The following is an 18707-nucleotide window of genomic DNA, read 5'->3' as shown; positions in this document are numbered from 1 at the left end:
GTGAAATGCTCTCTTTTTAAATGTTAGGAATTAATAAAAATAATCTAAAATTTTGTATAGGTGAAGCAAAGTCTCTTTGTTAGTTGAATTTGGTGAGGGTTGTCAGTTTCCATCCTCTGGTCTCTACATTTTTTGTTTTTTTTTCCTCCCTTTCTCATGAGTATCTGTTTCTCACTGAAGAATAAAGACAACTCTTGGCAATATTCAGGCCCATTAACTTGGTGCCTTAAATTCTAAGCTGAATTTACTCCTTTGTACTCTTTGAATAAGATTATGTAAAAAGCATCTTTACTATTTTGTCACATTCTTTTTAGTTTGAATTTATTAGTGTAGGGATTGTTTGACTCCAGATAGTAATTTTTGTTTATTGAATTTGTTAGTGTGTAATTTCCAAAGTTGTTTATCCAAGTTTCATTCCATAACACTTTATAAATTTTAAAAGTTACTATAATCAGTTTTTGAAGACAGTAGATTCAGTGTCTACAAATAAAATCTGGTAGAAGTATTATAAAACCCTGTCTTGCTATAATGAATAGGTATTTGATTAGTGTGTTTGGTGCTCTGGTTGGAAAACATTGGGAAAATATAAATGGGATAAAATAGGCTTGACTAACAAAATGGATTGCATTGAACTGATTTTATTTCCTGGTGATGTTTCAAGCATGTTAAATGTAAATTATTCCCATATAATGTTCTAAATATAAGTTAAATGTAGAATATATATTATTATTATAGACTATATAGTCATGTATGTTCGAGGTTATAAGTCACAAACTAGCTTAGGGACCCAATTCCTGTTTCTACAAGGAGCAGATGTATTTCATTTGTTGTTCTCAACTGTACAGCTTATTGTTCAAAAAACTTGGAAACTTGCCTTTTGGAATATAACCCATTCTAAATTTGAGAATTTCCTATATCGTGTTCTCTATTCATTTGGTTTATAGTTGTATTATCTATTTATTTATTTTGGCCTTAATAAACTTATTCTGTCTTTTAGTAAAATTTTCTTCTCTTTGGCTTCGTATTTCAAAGCTCTTAAAAAATTTATTTCTGTTGTTTCATAAGTTGTAGAATCATAGTGTTGGTTTGGCCAGTAGAGACCGTGTAGTGAATCTTCTCATTTTGTTAGTGAGAATACTGATAAAGCCAGAACAAATGAGGGACTCATCCAGCGGTTTATAGTTACTTATGTTAAGATGGCATTCTCTGATTTTTATCTTAGATTCTCTTTTCACTAAACTGTGCTTGCTTACTGGTGTTCTCAGCATGCTAAATGGTAACTGTGTTTAAACTTATATTTAAACTGGTATAGGTAATTCTTTCAAAATATTTTTTAGGAAATTAATTTTTAAAATTTATTTTTTACCTGTTAATATTTCTTCCATTATATATTTTTTTAAAGTTTTTTTTCCATTATATTTTGATGAAAGTAAAATTTCAGCCTGTAAAGAAGTTGAATTTTATCATATTAAGTAAAAACAGACAAAATATTGTAGGGAGTCTAGAAAATACAAAGTTTATATTGTTAAGCAGTAAGCAGCCTCTTAATTTAGGTACTTCTGTGTAGTATTTGAGGGCTAGGACAAACGTGTTTTAAGAAGGTTTTCAAGAACAAAGTGTGAGCATTGACATGTGGGTACAGCATTCCACACGTCAGAAGTGGTGGGTGTGAAGACGGTAGAAGGGAAGTGGCACAGGTGTGTAGGAAAAGGGGGTCTACTTTAGATACATTTCCCCCCATTCTGTCATACCCATTTAGATATACAAAACAGCAGTTACATGAAATGCTGTAAGTTTTCCTGATTTTCTTCCTAGAATAATGTTTTACTTTGTTGACGGAAAATTATTTGCTTAGTGACCTTTTTGTTTTATTTGCAAGTGAAGTACATATTCATTGGAAAAGCTTGGCAGACTCAGGCAAACAAAGAAGGAAATGATACCTACCTGAAATCTCACTACTCAGATTTAACTAAAATGCAGATTTTCTATGCACATAATACCATGTTTAATGAAATTAGGTGAAAATGTATCTGAAAATTATTAACCTTTTTATCTTATTTACTTTGCTATAAGCATTTTTGTATAGGGTTAAATATTCTTTTACATGATTTTTTTAAATGGCTGCATTGTATTCCATCATATGATGTTCCATAATATATTTAAGTGATCCCTCATTGCTGGCCATCTGAGTTTCTAATTTTTTCATTATTACTAAAAAACACATTGTTTAGCTGTTAGATTCAGCCATGCTCATTTGTAGTATTATCTCTTTACAAAAACTACCCGGAAGTAGAATTGCCTGCAAAGGATTTAAAGTGGCTCACTCACTTTGTTGGTGACATATAACCTTTCTCCATGCTTTTCATTCTTACTGCTTAGCATTCCCTTTCCTGCGTACCAATCACTTATTATTCTTACCTTATCCTCTATAAAAATCTTATCCAGCATCTGTTTTGGTCTTAAAAAAAGTGTTGTGAATTATTTTGTTTTCCTTACATAATTTAACTTTAGGGAAGCCTAGAATTTTGTTCTTAGGTTGGTGACCAGTTGGAAAATGCCAGTTGGTCTTTTTCACTGGTGGGGGGGGAGGGGTGGCGGCGCGGAGGTATGAGATGCACTTATGCTATAATTTTTACTAGTTTTTATCATTTCTTAAGTTTTAATATATGTTTTAAAATGGCAGGCTCCTAATAAAATATGAGTATCTTCAATTTATTTGGTGATCATGTCCTTTTTATACACTCAGGTTTTCTTTTTTAAAATATGCTATGATGTGACATAGTAGTAAACTTCGTCAAAAACAACCGAAAAAAAAAAAACGAAAAAATTCGATGTAATTAAGCCATCTTTGCATCATTATTTTAGATTCATATAACTGATGAATCACTCATCACTATTTTAAATCTGAATTTTCCAAATGTGTTCTGTATCCTGCATCTCTGCTTTACTGTAACTAAGTATTTAGTGCTCTTAATTCAGAGTTTCCTTTAATAGAGTCACTTTACAGTACTATTCCTGAGGTCACTCAAAGGCTATTGTGTATAAATTTATCATTGTACAAAGTGTTTTTGGAAATTCCTGGATACCCTTTAATAAATTGCTTGAAGTTTGGTGAAATAAACACTGGTAGAATTTAAAGTCTGATTTCTAAATGAATTCTCTTCAAAATAAGTTGTGAGACATAGAAACTTTCATAAAATTCTTAAATTCATTTATCATGTTTTTCATTTATAATTTTCATGTTCATTAACATATATTGTTCCTTACCATTTACAGCTCAGAATTCTGCCAATGCAGATTTTGCAAACTTTGATGCATTTGGACATTCTAGTGGTTCGAGTAATTTTGGAGGTTTCCCCACAGCAAGTCACTCTTCTTTTCAGCCCCAAACTACAGGTAGAGCTTCTCCAGCATTATGCTTAAATGTTTACTTAAAAAAATAAAGTAAAACTCTCTAGATGTAGTTTTGGAAAATTAAACTTAAATTTTGTGATTATCTGGTTTTAAAATAGTGCTGTCTTACAAAGCTCTGGGGAAACCTGAAATCTTTATATTTTTCTTTGTTTGTTTTTCTGAACACTAGTATTTTATCTAATTCACATCTGTTCTCCTTTTCCTGCACATGAATCTTCCTTAAATTTCTTACGCACAGTCATTAAAGTACTAAAAGTTCTTTAGGTTCACAAAACACATTTATGATTTATGCTCTGAATAAAGGAAGCTAGTTGATTGCTTCCATAGAACTAAAAACATAGGTAATTTTCAGGGCAAGAAGCTTTAGAAAATAAATATTATTAGTTGAGTAGGCTATTTAACAATCACTTTAATAAACTTTAAATAGTTTTCTGTGCAGGAATTGGTCTTTAAACATTGAGTACTCTCCCATAAACTGTATTATTTTCAGAAACTCATTGAACCCTTGTTTAGATCTTTGGCTGATTACTTTCCTTTCAAATTTTAACTCTTTGTATTGTCTTAAAGTCTTTTCTTTTAATTTTCTTTTTTTTTTTTCTTTAAATTTCATCATTTACATAATTTCTGGCTGTCCAGCATTTAGAATGCTTTCATCTAGTTGCAGTTTTGGTGAATTTACTTCAGCTTTTCCTCTCCAGGCTTCCAACAGTAAGTTCTGTTGTCAAGTAGGCATCTTTTACTAATTTGTATGTTTTATGCTATATTTTATAGGTTTTTCAATTATAGAAGTTAATCATCTTTTAATGATAATCCTTCATAAATTCTCACTTTTACTCTCTGTTCACTGTTGTTTAACTCAGAGAACACAATAGTATACAATAACAGAGTTAGTTGACTCAATAATTCAGTTTTTATTAATTTGAAATAAATTTCTTCATACAGATTTTGAAAGCTTGGTATGCACTTTGTTCAACAGCTCCTTGTAACAGATCACAATCTTTTAAATACAAAGATTACTTAATTTTAATCAAAAACAGCTAGAGTTTTATTCCTGAAAGAAAAATATTTGTTTTAGAATGTATAAAAAAATTGTTGGAAAGTGTTTGTGGTTTTTTAAAAAATAGGGTGTAACCTTTCTGTTTCTGAAATACCTATAAAGTGTGCTTTGCTCTCACTTTAATATATAACTATATCTATATATTTTTATATATCTGTATCTATATCTCCTGTCTTGATTGCTGCAACCAATGTTTAGGCATAAAGAATCAACATCAGAAGTGTAGCACCAAAAGTGTAGAATGAATGTATACTGATTTTAGTATTTTGGTAGTATGTTAGGGAAAACTCTAGAATACAGAACAGTCTTTAAAGTCTTAGTAGGATAAAGTTGATGTAATATTTATATTATTTATATATTATGTGCTATAATTTTTCCTTGAACTATAATATATATTGGGGCATAATTTTACTGAAAACATTGTGGTGTTGTGTGTACATTAAATTACTATGTGGAATTAAGTAATAGCTCTTCAAGTAAAATAAGTCCAAAGCTCAAAGACCATCTTTTAAGAAATTCGGATCAAAATAGTACGTCTTAAAACATTTTAAATCTCTACCCTGGGATTTGTTTCAACCAGGTCTCCACTGGAACTACAAAAGCTTTTGTAGTGCAAGATATTTTGCATTTCACCTGTGTAGTTTGTTTAGGGAGAACTAGTAGGAGGTCATAGTATATATAGCTGAATGTTCTATGAAGTAACAGTTTCAAACTAGGTAGTATGGAGACACTCTTCACAGAATTATATTCTTCATTCCAGGTTAGAAAATTACGCATAGAAACTTGTTGCCCTATATGTTGCCAGGGCCTTTGAAAATCTAGTTTTGTAGATTATGAAAAGTCATGTGTAGATGATTAAAGTTGAATGCCAATTGCCAGTTTTTAATTTTGAGAATTTAGGATTGCTTATAGAACACTTAATTGAGGAAGAAATGATCATATCAAAGGATATTGGGAAAAGTCTAGTGATTTCAAGTTTCTGTCTATTCTGTTACAGGTGGAAGTGCTGGATCAGTAAATGCTAATTTTGCTCATTTTGATAACTTCCCCAAATCCTCCAGTGCTGACTTTGGAACCTTCAGTACTTCCCAGAGTCATCAAACAGCATCAGCTGTTACTAAAGTTTCAGCAAACAAAGCTGGTCTACAGACTACAGACAAATATGCGGCACTTGCCAATTTAGACAATATCTTCAGTGCTGGTCAAGGTATCAAGCTTTAAACAAACGAATACAAATTTGTATATTAAGCAGTCCTCTAAATTTGGTTGCATTTATTAAAATCTGAGGATGTTATACTTTTCTTAGTTGTACAGAAGTTTTGTCTACACTAAATTTTCTTGACTCTTTGGCACATTTTGGATCTGAAATAACTACACAATGGAAGGCCTAGAAACTAATTTGTAAACTTCTAGATTTAAAAGAAAATAATTGACAAAAATTTAATTTTGTCTTAGCATGCTTTATTGTACAAAGGCCATAAAGGGCCAATAAATCCTATTAATAGAGCTGACTAGGGTATTATTTCGTGGTTTCTGTGATATATTCATTTTTAACTATTTTCTATTACTATTTTGGTACTTATAAAAAAAAACAAATTTACAGTGTATTTTTATACCTAGTTTTGGTCTTAAGGCTAGTATTTTTGCCTCTCAAAGTGCGTAGCATAGTGGGGGTCTGCTTTCAGACTGGATTCTGCATCCTGATCTCTGAGCCTGATTTCTCCTCTCCCCTCCAAAATGAGGATAGTAGTAACAGCATTGAACTTACAGAGTTATATTATGTGTGTTGTTGCACGGGAGGCATTTAGAACAGTGCCTGGCACATCGTAGGTGCTCTGTGGACAACCTGGGGAAAATGATATTATTAATCGATTGTTCACATAGTTCCAGCATAAGAGTGTGTATGTTCACTCGAATGAGATGTCCTCATCTTGCAGATTTAACGTAGCACTTTGAGAATTTCTTCATGTGTTATCTAAACATGTTATTGGTACTGGGTCTTAGTTTTTGTTACAGAAACAGTATTTTGTCTTTATCAGAGTAGTGTGTATAGCACTAATCTTGTCCAATACTTTCTGGATTATTTATTAGATAAGATTCTAGAATCATGTCCATTTATTTGCCAAGCTCCAAATAGGTTTTAAATTTACACGTGTTTCATGGCAAATGTGGTCAGTAAGTTGAAAGCATAAGTTAAGCATAAGTTAAAATTTTTGATGTAATATGTTTTTGTTTCCTTACAGGTGGTGATCAGGGTAGTGGGTTTGGGACCACAGGTAAAGCTCCTGTTAGTTCTGTGGTTTCAGTTCCCAGTCAGTCAAGTGCATCTTCAGACAAGTATGCAGCCCTGGCAGAACTGGACAGCGTTTTCAGCTCCTCAGCCACTTCCAGTAATGCATATACTTCCACAAGTAATGCTAGCAGGTAGCTTGTCTTAGTCTGTCTTAGCCTGCTTTGTGTTTTATCTTTTAACTTTATCTTTTAAACTTTTTTTCAACTCTGAATAATAATGCTGTTAAGTAATGATGATTTGGGGCTTAATTTAAAGATTCTTGAATGTTTTTGTAAGTTTGAGGAAACAGAGTTTAAATTTTCTAATTAAATATAATCCTTGAGTAAGTGCTATAGTTTTATTTTTTTAGTTAATTGCAGGCTTTGTTACTTTTTTCCCTTGAACACTAAAATGTAATTTATAGAGTATATACACATCTTGAAATGGATAGTCATATACAGATTTAATTGTACTCAGCAGAGAATCCATTTAACAGAGTTACTTACTTTTAAGGTACAGTTCTAAGTCATGAAGATTAAACACTGAAAGTAACATGTTGCAAGTAAGCAGTTTTAGAAATGTTTGCACCAGAACCCAAGACCAACTCTATCTCTTCGGTCATAGTGGTATTTATAAAAAGGCATATCTGTTGCTGTGTTCGGATACATCTAGTGTAAGGAATTCTTGGCAGCAGAAAGTCTACTGTATTTTAACAACATTTGATCTTTAAAAACTCTTCTAGTTTTGACTTCTTCATTTTTGGGTCAAGGAAGCAGACCCAGAAGTACAGGTGACTTACCTGTACAGTGTTTTAGCCATCTCTTAGTTTTCCGTTCCTGTAGATTGTCTCTTCTTTTTTGTTATCTGAGTAGCTTTTTATTTTCCTTTAGCACCTTTTCCAGAGAGAAGTGGTAGGATTGTAACACTAACTAGTTAGGCTCACTTTCTGGTAAGAAATTTTCTGTATGGCACGTGGGAAGAATTGAATCCAAAGAGTAAAATTTATATTTTTTGCTTTATTAATGTTGCTACATTAGACATATGTAATAGTGGACTATAGCAATGTGGCCATAAAGTCTGGAAACATAGACAGGTATATGTAATGAAATGGTTTATTTTTATTACATTGTAATCACAAGTGGTCCCCAGAGTGTAACCCATGGAATGTTTGAAGTACCTGAGACCCATTCAAAAGGTCTGTGAAGGTAAAACTAAATTCCTAATAATTCTGAGGGGTAATCTGTGTTTTCAGTAATTGACATTTGTATTGATGGTGCAAAAACTGTGACAGGTAAAACTTGCTGGTGCCTTAGCATTGAAGTACAGCTTTGGCACCAAGCTGTACAAGTAGTCATCTAATAGTCATTATATTCCTTACCACCACATATTCATTTTTACTTAGGAATATTTTTGATGCAGTTTTTATTATGAATATGCTTTATGAAGCAGTAAAGGAATTAAGTCTTTACCCTTAAATTTGTTTTCTTAATTTTCTGTGTGAAGTAAGGTATGCATCAAGTTATTCTGCTACATACTGAGGTATAAAGCTGCTTGAGTAAAATCAATTTGTATGGTTGTTTGAGTTGTGGAATGAAGCAGCCACTTGTTATATGGAACACCATTTTTCCTTGAAAGTGTGATTGATAGACAAACCATGGTTATTCGGATTTGGAAATTTGGTAGACATTTTATCAAAAATGAAATTTTAAGTCTGTCACTTTAAGGAGAATAACTCCTTAAAATACATACTCTTAAGCAGATAGTAGAATTTTGGAAAATGTATTGGCCACCATGAACTTAAAATTAAGCTTCCCATTACTTTTCTGATGAGATGGATGGTCATATTAATGATCGTAACTTTTTATTTTGCATAAGGAAATATGTTGACATTTTGAAGATTGGCATGAAGTATTTTCCAAATGATATAAAATTAGTAAAAGATTTACTTAAAGTGTAAGATAGACTAGTGGATGTTACTTTAAGAGAGTACATAAAAGTTCATTGATAATGGTTTTAAACTCCATATTGCAACTAACCTTTAGGAAACTATTGCTGGTGTTTTTGGTGTGATATCAAGGAAAATATCCACAGCTAACTGGAAAAGATGTTAAAATTCTCCTGTTTTGTTCAACTGTGGTACCATATGAGGCCAGTTTTTCTTCATATGCATCCACCTGAACAACATATCACAACAGACTGATCTTATATTAAGCCAGCCATTGAAGAGATTTGTAAAACTATTGAACATTGTTACTCTTCTCATTAAGTTCCTTTTTTTTAAGAAATACTTATAAAAGTGCTACTTATGTTAGCATGTGATGGCTTTGTTATTTTTAAATGAATAAATCTTTTAAAATTTCTGTTTTAATTGATGTACAGTATATATTGGTAAACATAGCAACTTGAAGCTCTTTGGGGTTCTGAATAAATTTTTAGAACGTAAATGAATTCTGAAACTTAAAATTTGAGAACTGATGTGACGCATATGTTCAGTATTATTTGTTTCCATATTTTATGGCAACCCTGTAGATTACCCATGCTTTTTCCCCCCTCAAAACATGAATTCTTTCAATACTTGTTTTCAGTAATGTTTTTGGAACAGTGCCAGTGGGTGCTTCTGCACAGACACAGCCTGCTTCTTCAAGTGTGCCTGCTCCGTTTGGAGGTACGTGTTTCTGGTATATATACTGGTTTTTATAAAGAACCCTAATATATATTGTATCGCATTTTCTCAGGGATACCAGAAGACAATCAAAGCACCAATTTGTTATCAGAAAGCGCTAGTTTTCTATCTTCATAAATATATAAACAAATACTTTAAATAACTGAATACAAATACATTAGGATTTTATAGTGTATTTTATAATTTTTTAAAGCTACACCTTCCACAAATCCATTTGTTGCTGCTGCTGGTCCTTCTGTGGCATCTTCTACAAATCCATTTCAGACCAATGCCAGAGGAGCAACAGGTAAGAAATAAATATAAATTATAGAACAGTAACTTTTAAAAGATATATGTTGCAAAGACACCATGTGAAGAACGTCAGAAAATAAGGGTCCTTTCTTATTGAAGTAACTGTAAAGTGGATTAGTTTTGTCCATAAAGACATATACTAGCTGAAAGTTTATAAAATCCTTGAATTTAATATTTAAAAATGGACCATAGAAGTTATTTAGCACCCGCCACTCAAAGCTTTCATTTTTAAGGTGCTGAAGCCCAGGCATGGAGATGAGAGTTAAAGCCTTAAAGCCACACAGCCAATTTATGACAGAGATGGCACTTGAACGTTGTAATTCTGACTTATTTGTTGGTTTGGTTTCACAATTATTGGTTGTAACTCAATCTTAAAAGAAAAAAATGTATAAGTTTTTTTCCTTTTCATGGGATTGTGAGGAATGGATGGGCTTTATTACATGAGATCTTAATGAGGTCTTTTTCTAGTGCATATCTCTTAGGTGTTAACATTGTTTTAAGTCATGGGAAACTGATTTAATTTCGGGTATAACATTTGAATATTTTCTCTTTTGATAATTTAAAAATCCTTTTTATCCCTCCCCCCTTTTTTTCTTTTTGGTTCACAGTGTAAGCCAGCTGCATATTTCTTGTACCTCTTTGATTTTTGTCTTATTACCCTGAACACCAGAGTTATTTGCCAGTACCTTGGAGTATGAGCAAGTGCATGTGGTATGATCTAATACCCATCAAACTGAATTTGTCAGCTTTGCTTTTAGATTTAGATAATTTTACAACTAAAGCCTTGAACTTCAGTTATAGCACTATGTTGATGTGATATTTTGAGAGACTAAGGTGCTTGTAACATCACGATAAATTTGCACCATTAAGAATTAGTAATTACTAGCTCATCTTTTTGTCTTTGGCAAGGTTGAGAATTGTAATATTGGGAGTTTGAACCATAACTTTCCTTTTCATATAAATGTCTTCAGTCATAATCTGTTGATATCTCACATAATAGATGTTTAAAAAGTACTTGAATTTTGCACGTAATTTTTTAAAATGGTGTATTTTAATTCAAATATAATCACTGATTGTTTCAAATTTCTATTGTGTTTTGGACAAAATATTTATACTGTTCATCCCTTGTGATATATGTAATATTTCTGTTTCTAAGCATATTATTTTGACTTTGTGGAATGAATTTGTAAAGTGTCTCATGACACAGGTTTTATACATGGTCTCATTTAGTCCTCTTAACTCTCATTTAAATAAATATTTTAATCCTTCTTTGACAGCTGAGGTAACTGAGGCCCTGAAAAGTTAAGCGCATATGTTTTTGGGTATAGCCAGATTTGTGTTCAAACTTGATTTAGATTTACTTGCTAGGTAATCCTAAAAATACTTTCTGTATATTATTTTTTCAATGAATGGAGGAAAAGTGATAGGAAGATACATTATTTGCAAGATACTATTGAGATGTTTATAGCTATTATAACTCCATTTGACAACTGAGGGATGGAAACTCAAGTTATACCTTCACCAAGGTTATGTTGATGTAACTCCTCTGAACCTTATTGCTCTTTTCTGTAGAATGTGAACAATATTCTATGGCAGGGATGTTGTGAGAATTAGATGATGCAGATCACTGTGCATGGTCCTTGCATTATTGTATATACTTGGTAAAGCATTCCTGTTATCTTCCTTTCATGACTATACCTCCAGACTGGTTATGTGGCCTAAGACCTTTCTTATTTTAGGATTCTGTACTATTCAGCATTCTGTTTTTCCAGAGCCTTTGAGCCCTTAAATCTAATGAATAAAGTTAATATAATTTTCAGTTATTAGGAAATTCTCTTACAGCTCTTACATCTCTCCTTTGCCCCCAAATGAGTACCCTTTATTTTCTAACATTCATTTAGTGAAAAAATGAATGATTTTAAACGTCCCCCCTCCCCCCCCCAAGGAGATAAACTTGTAGAAATGTAGAGCCGAAAGAATCATAGTAGCATTTAGCCAAGCGTCCTTATTTTATTACTTAGGTAGAAACCAATTTGATGGATTTGCCTTAAGGGTCCAGAATTAATCAATGACTAATCTGGTGTTAGTATGCAGAGTGCTTCTAAACCAGCACTGTTTCCATTGGCTCCACTCATTCCACTCATAGAAAGTAAATGAAACATATATCCACACAAAAACTTGCATACAAATATTCACAGTGGCATTATTCCTAATAGCCAGAAAGTGGTAACAACCCAGGTGTCCATCCAGTGATGAATGGATAAACCGAATGTGGTATAGCCAGACAGTGGAATTTGATAATAAAAAGTAATGACGGGTACTGATGCATGGTACAACATAGAAAAACCTAGAAAACATTAGGCTAAAGAAATAAAGTTAGTCACAAAATGCCATGTAATGTAAGGTTCCATTTATAATTTGTCCTGGATGGGCAAATCTACAGAGACAGAAAGTAGGTGGGGCAAAATGGAGAGCTGATAGTTATGGAGTTTCTTTTAGTGAGGCGGTATGAAAATGTTCCAAAATTAGATGGTGATGATGGTTGTACACCCAGTGAATATGTTAAAAAAACACAGAATTCTACCCTTTAAGTGGACAAATTGTATGATATGTGAATTATATCTTAAAAATCTTGTTAAAACAAGTCTAAAATATTTTTATAGCAGCCCAGGACTAGGCATCATTGTTGCAGATTGAGGTACAGTAATTATTACTGGTTAACAATCACTCTTGACTAAATGTCAATTTTTGCCAAAGTGTATTTTGTAGAACATGTCTCCTGAGATGATGTTATCAATGCTTCACGGAAAGGGGTTCTATTTCCAAATACATATGGGAAATGCTGAGTTAAACAAAATTTAACCACTATAATTAATGCAGGGTTTCTCAAGAGCTTATACTGTGCTCTAAGAAAGGAGATAAAGTGACCAAACTTGTTTATCACAGAACCCTTCCCCCTCAATCAACCTTTTGTTGAATTTAGAGTACGCTATAAACAACATCTTTTTAAGTTAGCAAGAAAAAGTAACATTCACTGAATATTTACCCTAACACTTTTCATCACAGCAGCTTTGTAATATTATTGATATTATCCCTGACCTTCCACCCCCAGTTTGCAAATGAGTAAACCGAGGCTTAAATAAGTTGTGGTATCCTGTAATTAGAAAACAACAGAACCAAGACTGAAAACCACTCTAATCTCTCAATTGCTTTGTTTCCCCAGATTTAGTAGATTAAGTATGCTAATTTTAAATGCATGGACATGTATTTTAGAAACAACCCCACTCCAGGTGGTTAAAACAGCAGTTCTAGTACTTAACAACCTTAATTTGTTTTCTGTTGATTACAATTATTTATATGTAACCTATCTGACCTCAGTCATGCCAGGTAAGATCTGCACAAGATATATTTTTCTTTTCTTTCTTTTTAGCCATTGTGTTTTAAACTGAAAGTGCTGCTTACCTTTCTAATGAACTACATTGAAAAATTTTCCCTGCGTAATATGTAATTAGTTCACTTGAGTTATTAATTACACTTTTCTAGTTAATGTATGGAGTCATAAATAAAAGTCAAACATTATTCAAGTGCTTTCTCCAAGATTTGACTTTTTAGATGCTAAAAGTAGTTGCTAGATCATCTTAGATGATTCTATGAAGAGCATTTTTGGGTGTAACTGGTGAGGCCTAGAAAGTCTTTTTATGGATATTGTTGTATCTTCACATGAAAAAAATGTGAGCATATATTTAAAAGATGGATTTTGTAAGTGTTTCTTCATTTGATATTTGTTTTTCTGGTATTATTCTAATCTCCCCTTTATTTCAAACAGTATAAATACTAGTATCATGAATATAGTTGAAATAAAAAGACTCTTTGAGGATGTGTTTTTATTATGTATTCCTATGCTGCCTAGTTTGTAACATTATATTCTAATTTTAGAATTTTTTAATGAAACAAGTTTACTTTTATTTTGACTATAGTTATTCATAAGTTAATTGATATTGGTCTCTTTATGGCTTTCCATAAGGCCTTTCTGGAGCAATGCATTCTCAAGTGTTTCCTCACGCTCATTTTGGTAGGTGGCCACAACTAATATCTAAATTTGTGTGGCAATTTGTCTACCTGCTTGTGGAAGCTTTTGCTAGTGTTCTGGATCCCTGCATGTGGAATTAAGTTTTTTCCATGTTTTAAAATGGAGTGGTCATGGATGTGTGGCATTGGGAATACATTATATTTAAAGTTACATGAAAATCTTCTGTGGTGATTTACGTTTTAATACTGAAAAGTGTATTGCTTACCTCCATGGTCACATTAGAATGTTAATAGCTTTCTCGATTGTTTTTCTTAAGTTTGAATTCGTGGTACTTTGAGTGACACACCTTTGCGATATACCAAACCATTTTACCACATTATTCCATGGAGTTTGGTTTTGCTTAACTGTATCCAACTTTTGCTTTATACTGCTTTCTTAAAAAGTGATTTGTCAAAGTTATGTCAATGCATTGTTGTCTGTTCTGAAACCCTCCTGTTCCCTTGCAGTGTGCTTATTATTCTTTAATTCACTTGCTTCCTAGTGGCTTAGTTCCCCTTTTTTCGTATCAGTAATTAAAAGTAGTATTTAAAATTTGAGACTCTAATTAGGTTCATTGAGGAGAATTGCAGTTATAAAAATTAGGATTATGAGATTACTTTGGGCAACATCCATAACATGGTTTTTAGGTTGTTTTTTAATAGAAGATAATTCTGTGTAGCAATTTTAGTATTAATTTCTGGGCCTTAAGTCAGCAGTCAAGTTCTTAATTTTTCTTAAAATCAGGAAATTCAGTGAATTACGTTTTTTGCTAGCATCATGCTGAAAATATTTCAGTATGTAATTACTAGTGTTCTGTATTAAAAGCAACATTATTGGCACTTATTTCACTTAGACCTTTCCTACAACATATAGTTGGAAGATTCTGTTTTGAATCCTCACTAGCAAAAAGTAATTTGTTATTCTGCTACTCTGTGTGTTTATATAAATAATGTAATAATGTGAATTAATTCATGAGTAATTTGTAAATGGGGGAGTAATGGTAGCATACCACATGTTTAGCTGTAGTTCACACACAAATTTTCCCAACCTGTGAATGAATGCTTCATTCCATCAAATTACAGTAGCTAGACTTGGCAAGCCATGGAGCAGTTATTGGACACAGTGTCATTCACCCTACATTCTTTGTCTCTCTTAAGAATGCTTATTTCACTTTCTGTTCAACTTTTATGTACTTTGCCCCAATTTCTATAACTCATCAGTCCTACTCTAAGCTTCTTTATACCCCTTATCCAAAGCAGTCTTCATTTACTTTCCAGAAAAGGAATGGGAGTCCATATGTTTTCATTTTAATTGTGTTAGTGTTTTTATTAGGACCACCCCCACCCCCTTTTTTTGACTTTGCTTACAAAGCTGCACAGGTTTTGAGTGGCCTACCCCTGACCCTATTTCTCCTGTGAGTTTTATTTTTAGTGAACTATTTTGCAGAGGTTTTAAATATTTTTCCAGAAACACATTTATTACATTATAGCAGAAGTTCACTAGATACAATTAAATGTTTGACTATTTTACTGTGTATAGCAAAGCAAAACTTAAAACAAAAATATATGTACTAGTGTACATGTGAATTACTTGATGATGGACTTTAAAAGGAGAATGCTGTGTAGACTCAAACTGTATATAATTACTTTGAGAAGTTTTCTGTGATTTCAAATGATAGCTTTATTAGTTTCATTCTGGTCGTTGGTTTCAGGAGAACAAAAATTGATAGATTATGTTAAACTGTATGATGCTAAAGCTTACTATTGAGTTTGTTGGAGTTTTGGAATTTAAAGTATGTCTTACTATTTTAAAGTAAATGATGTCTGTTTTATAATGTTGAGTATGAGTGTATGAAAACCTAGCCTTTCGTTTGTAACTGATCAGCCTTTTTTTTTCTCCTGGTAGCGGCGACCTTTGGTACTGCATCCATGAGCATGCCTGCGGGGTTCGGGACTCCTGCTCCTTATAGTCTTCCCACCAGCTTTAGTGGCAGCTTCCAGCAGCCAGCCTTCCCAGCCCAAGCAGCTTTCCCTCAACAGACAGCTTTTTCTCAACAGCCCAATGGTAAGATCTGACACTTGGCTAGCTGTAAGTCCACTGCAGGTATCCTTTATGTATCATAATGTGACTGTTTGGACAAAAAGACTTATCTAGAGAATGCTGTAGCATTATCTACTGAATGTTTACTACACAAATATAGAAACCTTTGGTGATTTGGGCCACAGAAAATTGAGTGATTTAGTAAGTTTTTGTGACCAGATTACAGATTTAGGAGAAATCAGGGACTAAAAGAGTACTTCTTCTTTCTCAGAATCTCCAGTGTCTTTCTTATATCTTCTGTGTTCTGCCTCTTGATTTTAAAAGGAAACTTTATGGACCTAGAATGTTTTTGTTTGTTTTGCATTGGAGAACTGTCGTTTTTGTTCCATTTTGTATATGTTTTTTGTTGTTTTGTGTGTGTGTGTGACATAGACTAATTTTCTAAATAGGTAACTGTATTATGGTTAGAGTTTGTTACTTGTTTTCAGGAAGATTCACTAGAGAACAGTTTTTATTTCTGTTTTTGTTGTTACGGTCATATGTGTCGTGTTCTCGCCCCCTCCTCATTTTGCTTATTTGCTAAAGTTTGAAATCCCTGGATCACAGCCTCTCTAAAATAGTCACAAGCTCATCTCTTGATTAAATCCTTTGTCAACAGTTTACATGACAAAACTGGAATTAACCTTTTCTGGAGAGTTGATCAAGCTCTTTAAGACATGCCAGTGGAAGTTTAACTGCTATTTGAAAGAACATGAGACTCAGCAATTTAACATTGATTTTTTTATTATTGTTGCTCTGGTAGGAATTTTTCAGAAACTCATTATGAAGCTTTATAAACATCAGATTGTCTCTCAAAGGTATTGTTATAATTGGTGGGTTTTTTTTTTTTTAACAAGGTGCAGGTTTTGCAGCATTTGGACAAACAAAGCCAGTGGTAACTCCTTTTGGTCAAGTTGCAGCTGCTGGAGTATCTAGTAATCCTTTTATGGTAAGTGAGATGCAGTTTTATACGTTGTTGCATTGTTTTCAAATTGGGAAAAGCAGGATTTGATTCCTCCTAGATGCTCTTTGGTATTCTGCAAGATTGTACAAATTGAGGCAGCTGTTTGTGCACGATCCCTTTTTGATTTAAGAAAACACATTAATCAGTTGCAAATCAAAGCATTGACAGTAAATAAACTGCTTTAGACATGAAGTTTGTCTGCTTTCTTGTCAGAATAATGTTTTATAAGAGGCTGTAGATATAATGAACAATGTGGAAAAAGAATCCTGGAGTCAGATTTGGTTTGAATCATAAATGCATTTTTTTAGAGCCAGGTCCCTTCTTAGAATCTTATGAGAATTATATGAAATAATGGATATAAGAGGAACAACACAATGCCTGATAACCTATAGTTTTATTACAGTTTGTTGCTAATAATAATGATGAATAAATATGATTGCCAATAATTATAAAATAATTCCTAATCTAAATACTATTAAATAATATTAAATATTTTCATATTTTCCCCACACACTCGCATTTATTTATTTATTTTGTTTTATGTTTTCTTTTAGACTGGTGCACCAACAGGACAATTTCCAACAGGAAGCTCATCAACCAATCCTTTCTTATAGCCTTATATAGACACTTTACTGGAACGAACTTTTACATGGTCACATTACATCTCTCCGCCTCTTGCACTGTTGTCTTGTTTCACTGATCTTAGCTTTAAATACAAGAGAAGTCTTTAAAAAGCCTGCATTGTGTATTAAACACCAGGTAATATGTGCAAAACAGAGGGCTCCAGTAACAACTTTTAACCTGTGAATTGGCAAAAAAAGTAGCAGTATCATGTATATTAAAAATTGGCTAATATTAAGTTATTGCAGATACCACATTCATTATGCTGCAGTACTGTACATATTTTTCTTAGAAATTAGCTATTTGTGCATATCAGTATTTGTAACTTTAACACATTGTTATGTAAGAAATGTTACTGGGGAACTAGATCAGCCACTTTTAAGGTGCTGTCATATATCTTGGAATGAATGACCTAAAATCACTTTAACCATTGCTACTAGAGAGTTACAAAGTCAAAATTGGAAGGTTTTATTCATTCTTGAATTTTTCCTTTCTAAAGAGCTCTTCTATTTATACATGCCTAAATTCTTTAAAAATGTAGAGGGATACCTGTCTGCATAATAAAGCTGATCATGTTTTGCTACAGTTTGCAGGTGAAAAAAAATAAATACTAGAAAATATGCTATTGTTTTTGTGTTCTTGCTGCAATGCCTTTACCAAAGTGGCCTTAAATATCAGTAGTGAATTGAGAACATCTTGAATTCTTAAATTAGAATTTCAGAAGACTTCTAGTGACTAGCTTTTATGTCTAAAATAGAGAAAATTTTATAAAAAGGCCATGTAGAAAATTTATTAAAACTACTATGACTGCTATGTTCAGGAATATGTCAGTGGTAAAGCATTTAGATGTAGCTTGTTAGATTCACCATAATCCTTCTAATTTCTTTGCAACTTCTTAATTTTGTGAAAATTTGTATATATGAAGAATTTGCATGTATGTGTATTTACAAATTTTTTTAAGTATCTTGAATTCTCAGACTGCAAAAGGCTTATTTTAACTATTGATTTTTAAAAAAAAAATATTGTCTTTGAATGTATTGGAAGCAGACATGCATTAACTGTGACATGATTGCACCTCATTTTTTTTTTCTTTATTTGGACAAACTGATATTAATAGGACATTTGTTTATGTTTATTTCTAGGGGGGAAGAAACTGGAACCTAGTGTTACCTTAAAGTTATAGAATGCTTTGTTTAAAAAGGCAACAATACTAATGTTTTAGTTATAGCTTTATGTTAATATTCAAATGAACTTGTT

General features: G+C 32.5%; 1 protein-coding gene across 9 annotated transcripts in view; it reads left to right on the top strand.

Annotated features, from left to right (window-relative positions):
- The window catches only part of AGFG1 (ArfGAP with FG repeats 1), a 69736-nt gene extending 51666 nt beyond the window's left edge, over nucleotides 1-18070 (top strand). The window contains exons 6-15 of one of the 9 annotated variants that reach the window (XM_057744958.1): nucleotides 3277-3396; nucleotides 4051-4122; nucleotides 5469-5678; nucleotides 6715-6895; nucleotides 9329-9408; nucleotides 9620-9712; nucleotides 13742-13789; nucleotides 15692-15850; nucleotides 16729-16814; nucleotides 17384-18070. In XM_057744958.1, coding sequence (XP_057600941.1) covers nucleotides 3277-3396; nucleotides 4051-4122; nucleotides 5469-5678; nucleotides 6715-6895; nucleotides 9329-9408; nucleotides 9620-9712; nucleotides 13742-13789; nucleotides 15692-15850; nucleotides 16729-16814; nucleotides 17384-17443 — 1109 coding nt within the window. In that variant the 3' untranslated portion in view covers nucleotides 17444-18070. Of the gene's footprint in view, nucleotides 1-3276; nucleotides 3397-4050; nucleotides 4123-5468; nucleotides 5679-6714; nucleotides 6896-9328; nucleotides 9409-9619; nucleotides 9713-9950; nucleotides 13702-13741; nucleotides 13790-15691; nucleotides 15851-16722; nucleotides 16815-17383 lie in introns of those variants that run through there. The other 8 variants (XM_057744957.1, XM_057744960.1, XM_057744961.1 and 5 more) reach the window with 8 other exon arrangements.
- Nucleotides 18071-18707: the final 637 nt, after the last annotated feature.

This window comes from Hippopotamus amphibius, chromosome 8 (genome assembly GCF_030028045.1).
Source record: "Hippopotamus amphibius kiboko isolate mHipAmp2 chromosome 8, mHipAmp2.hap2, whole genome shotgun sequence".
Classification (NCBI taxonomy): domain Eukaryota; kingdom Metazoa; phylum Chordata; class Mammalia; order Artiodactyla; family Hippopotamidae; genus Hippopotamus; species Hippopotamus amphibius.
Note: the sequence above shows the minus strand (reverse complement) of the source record. Positions and strands in the feature narration are given on the sequence as shown.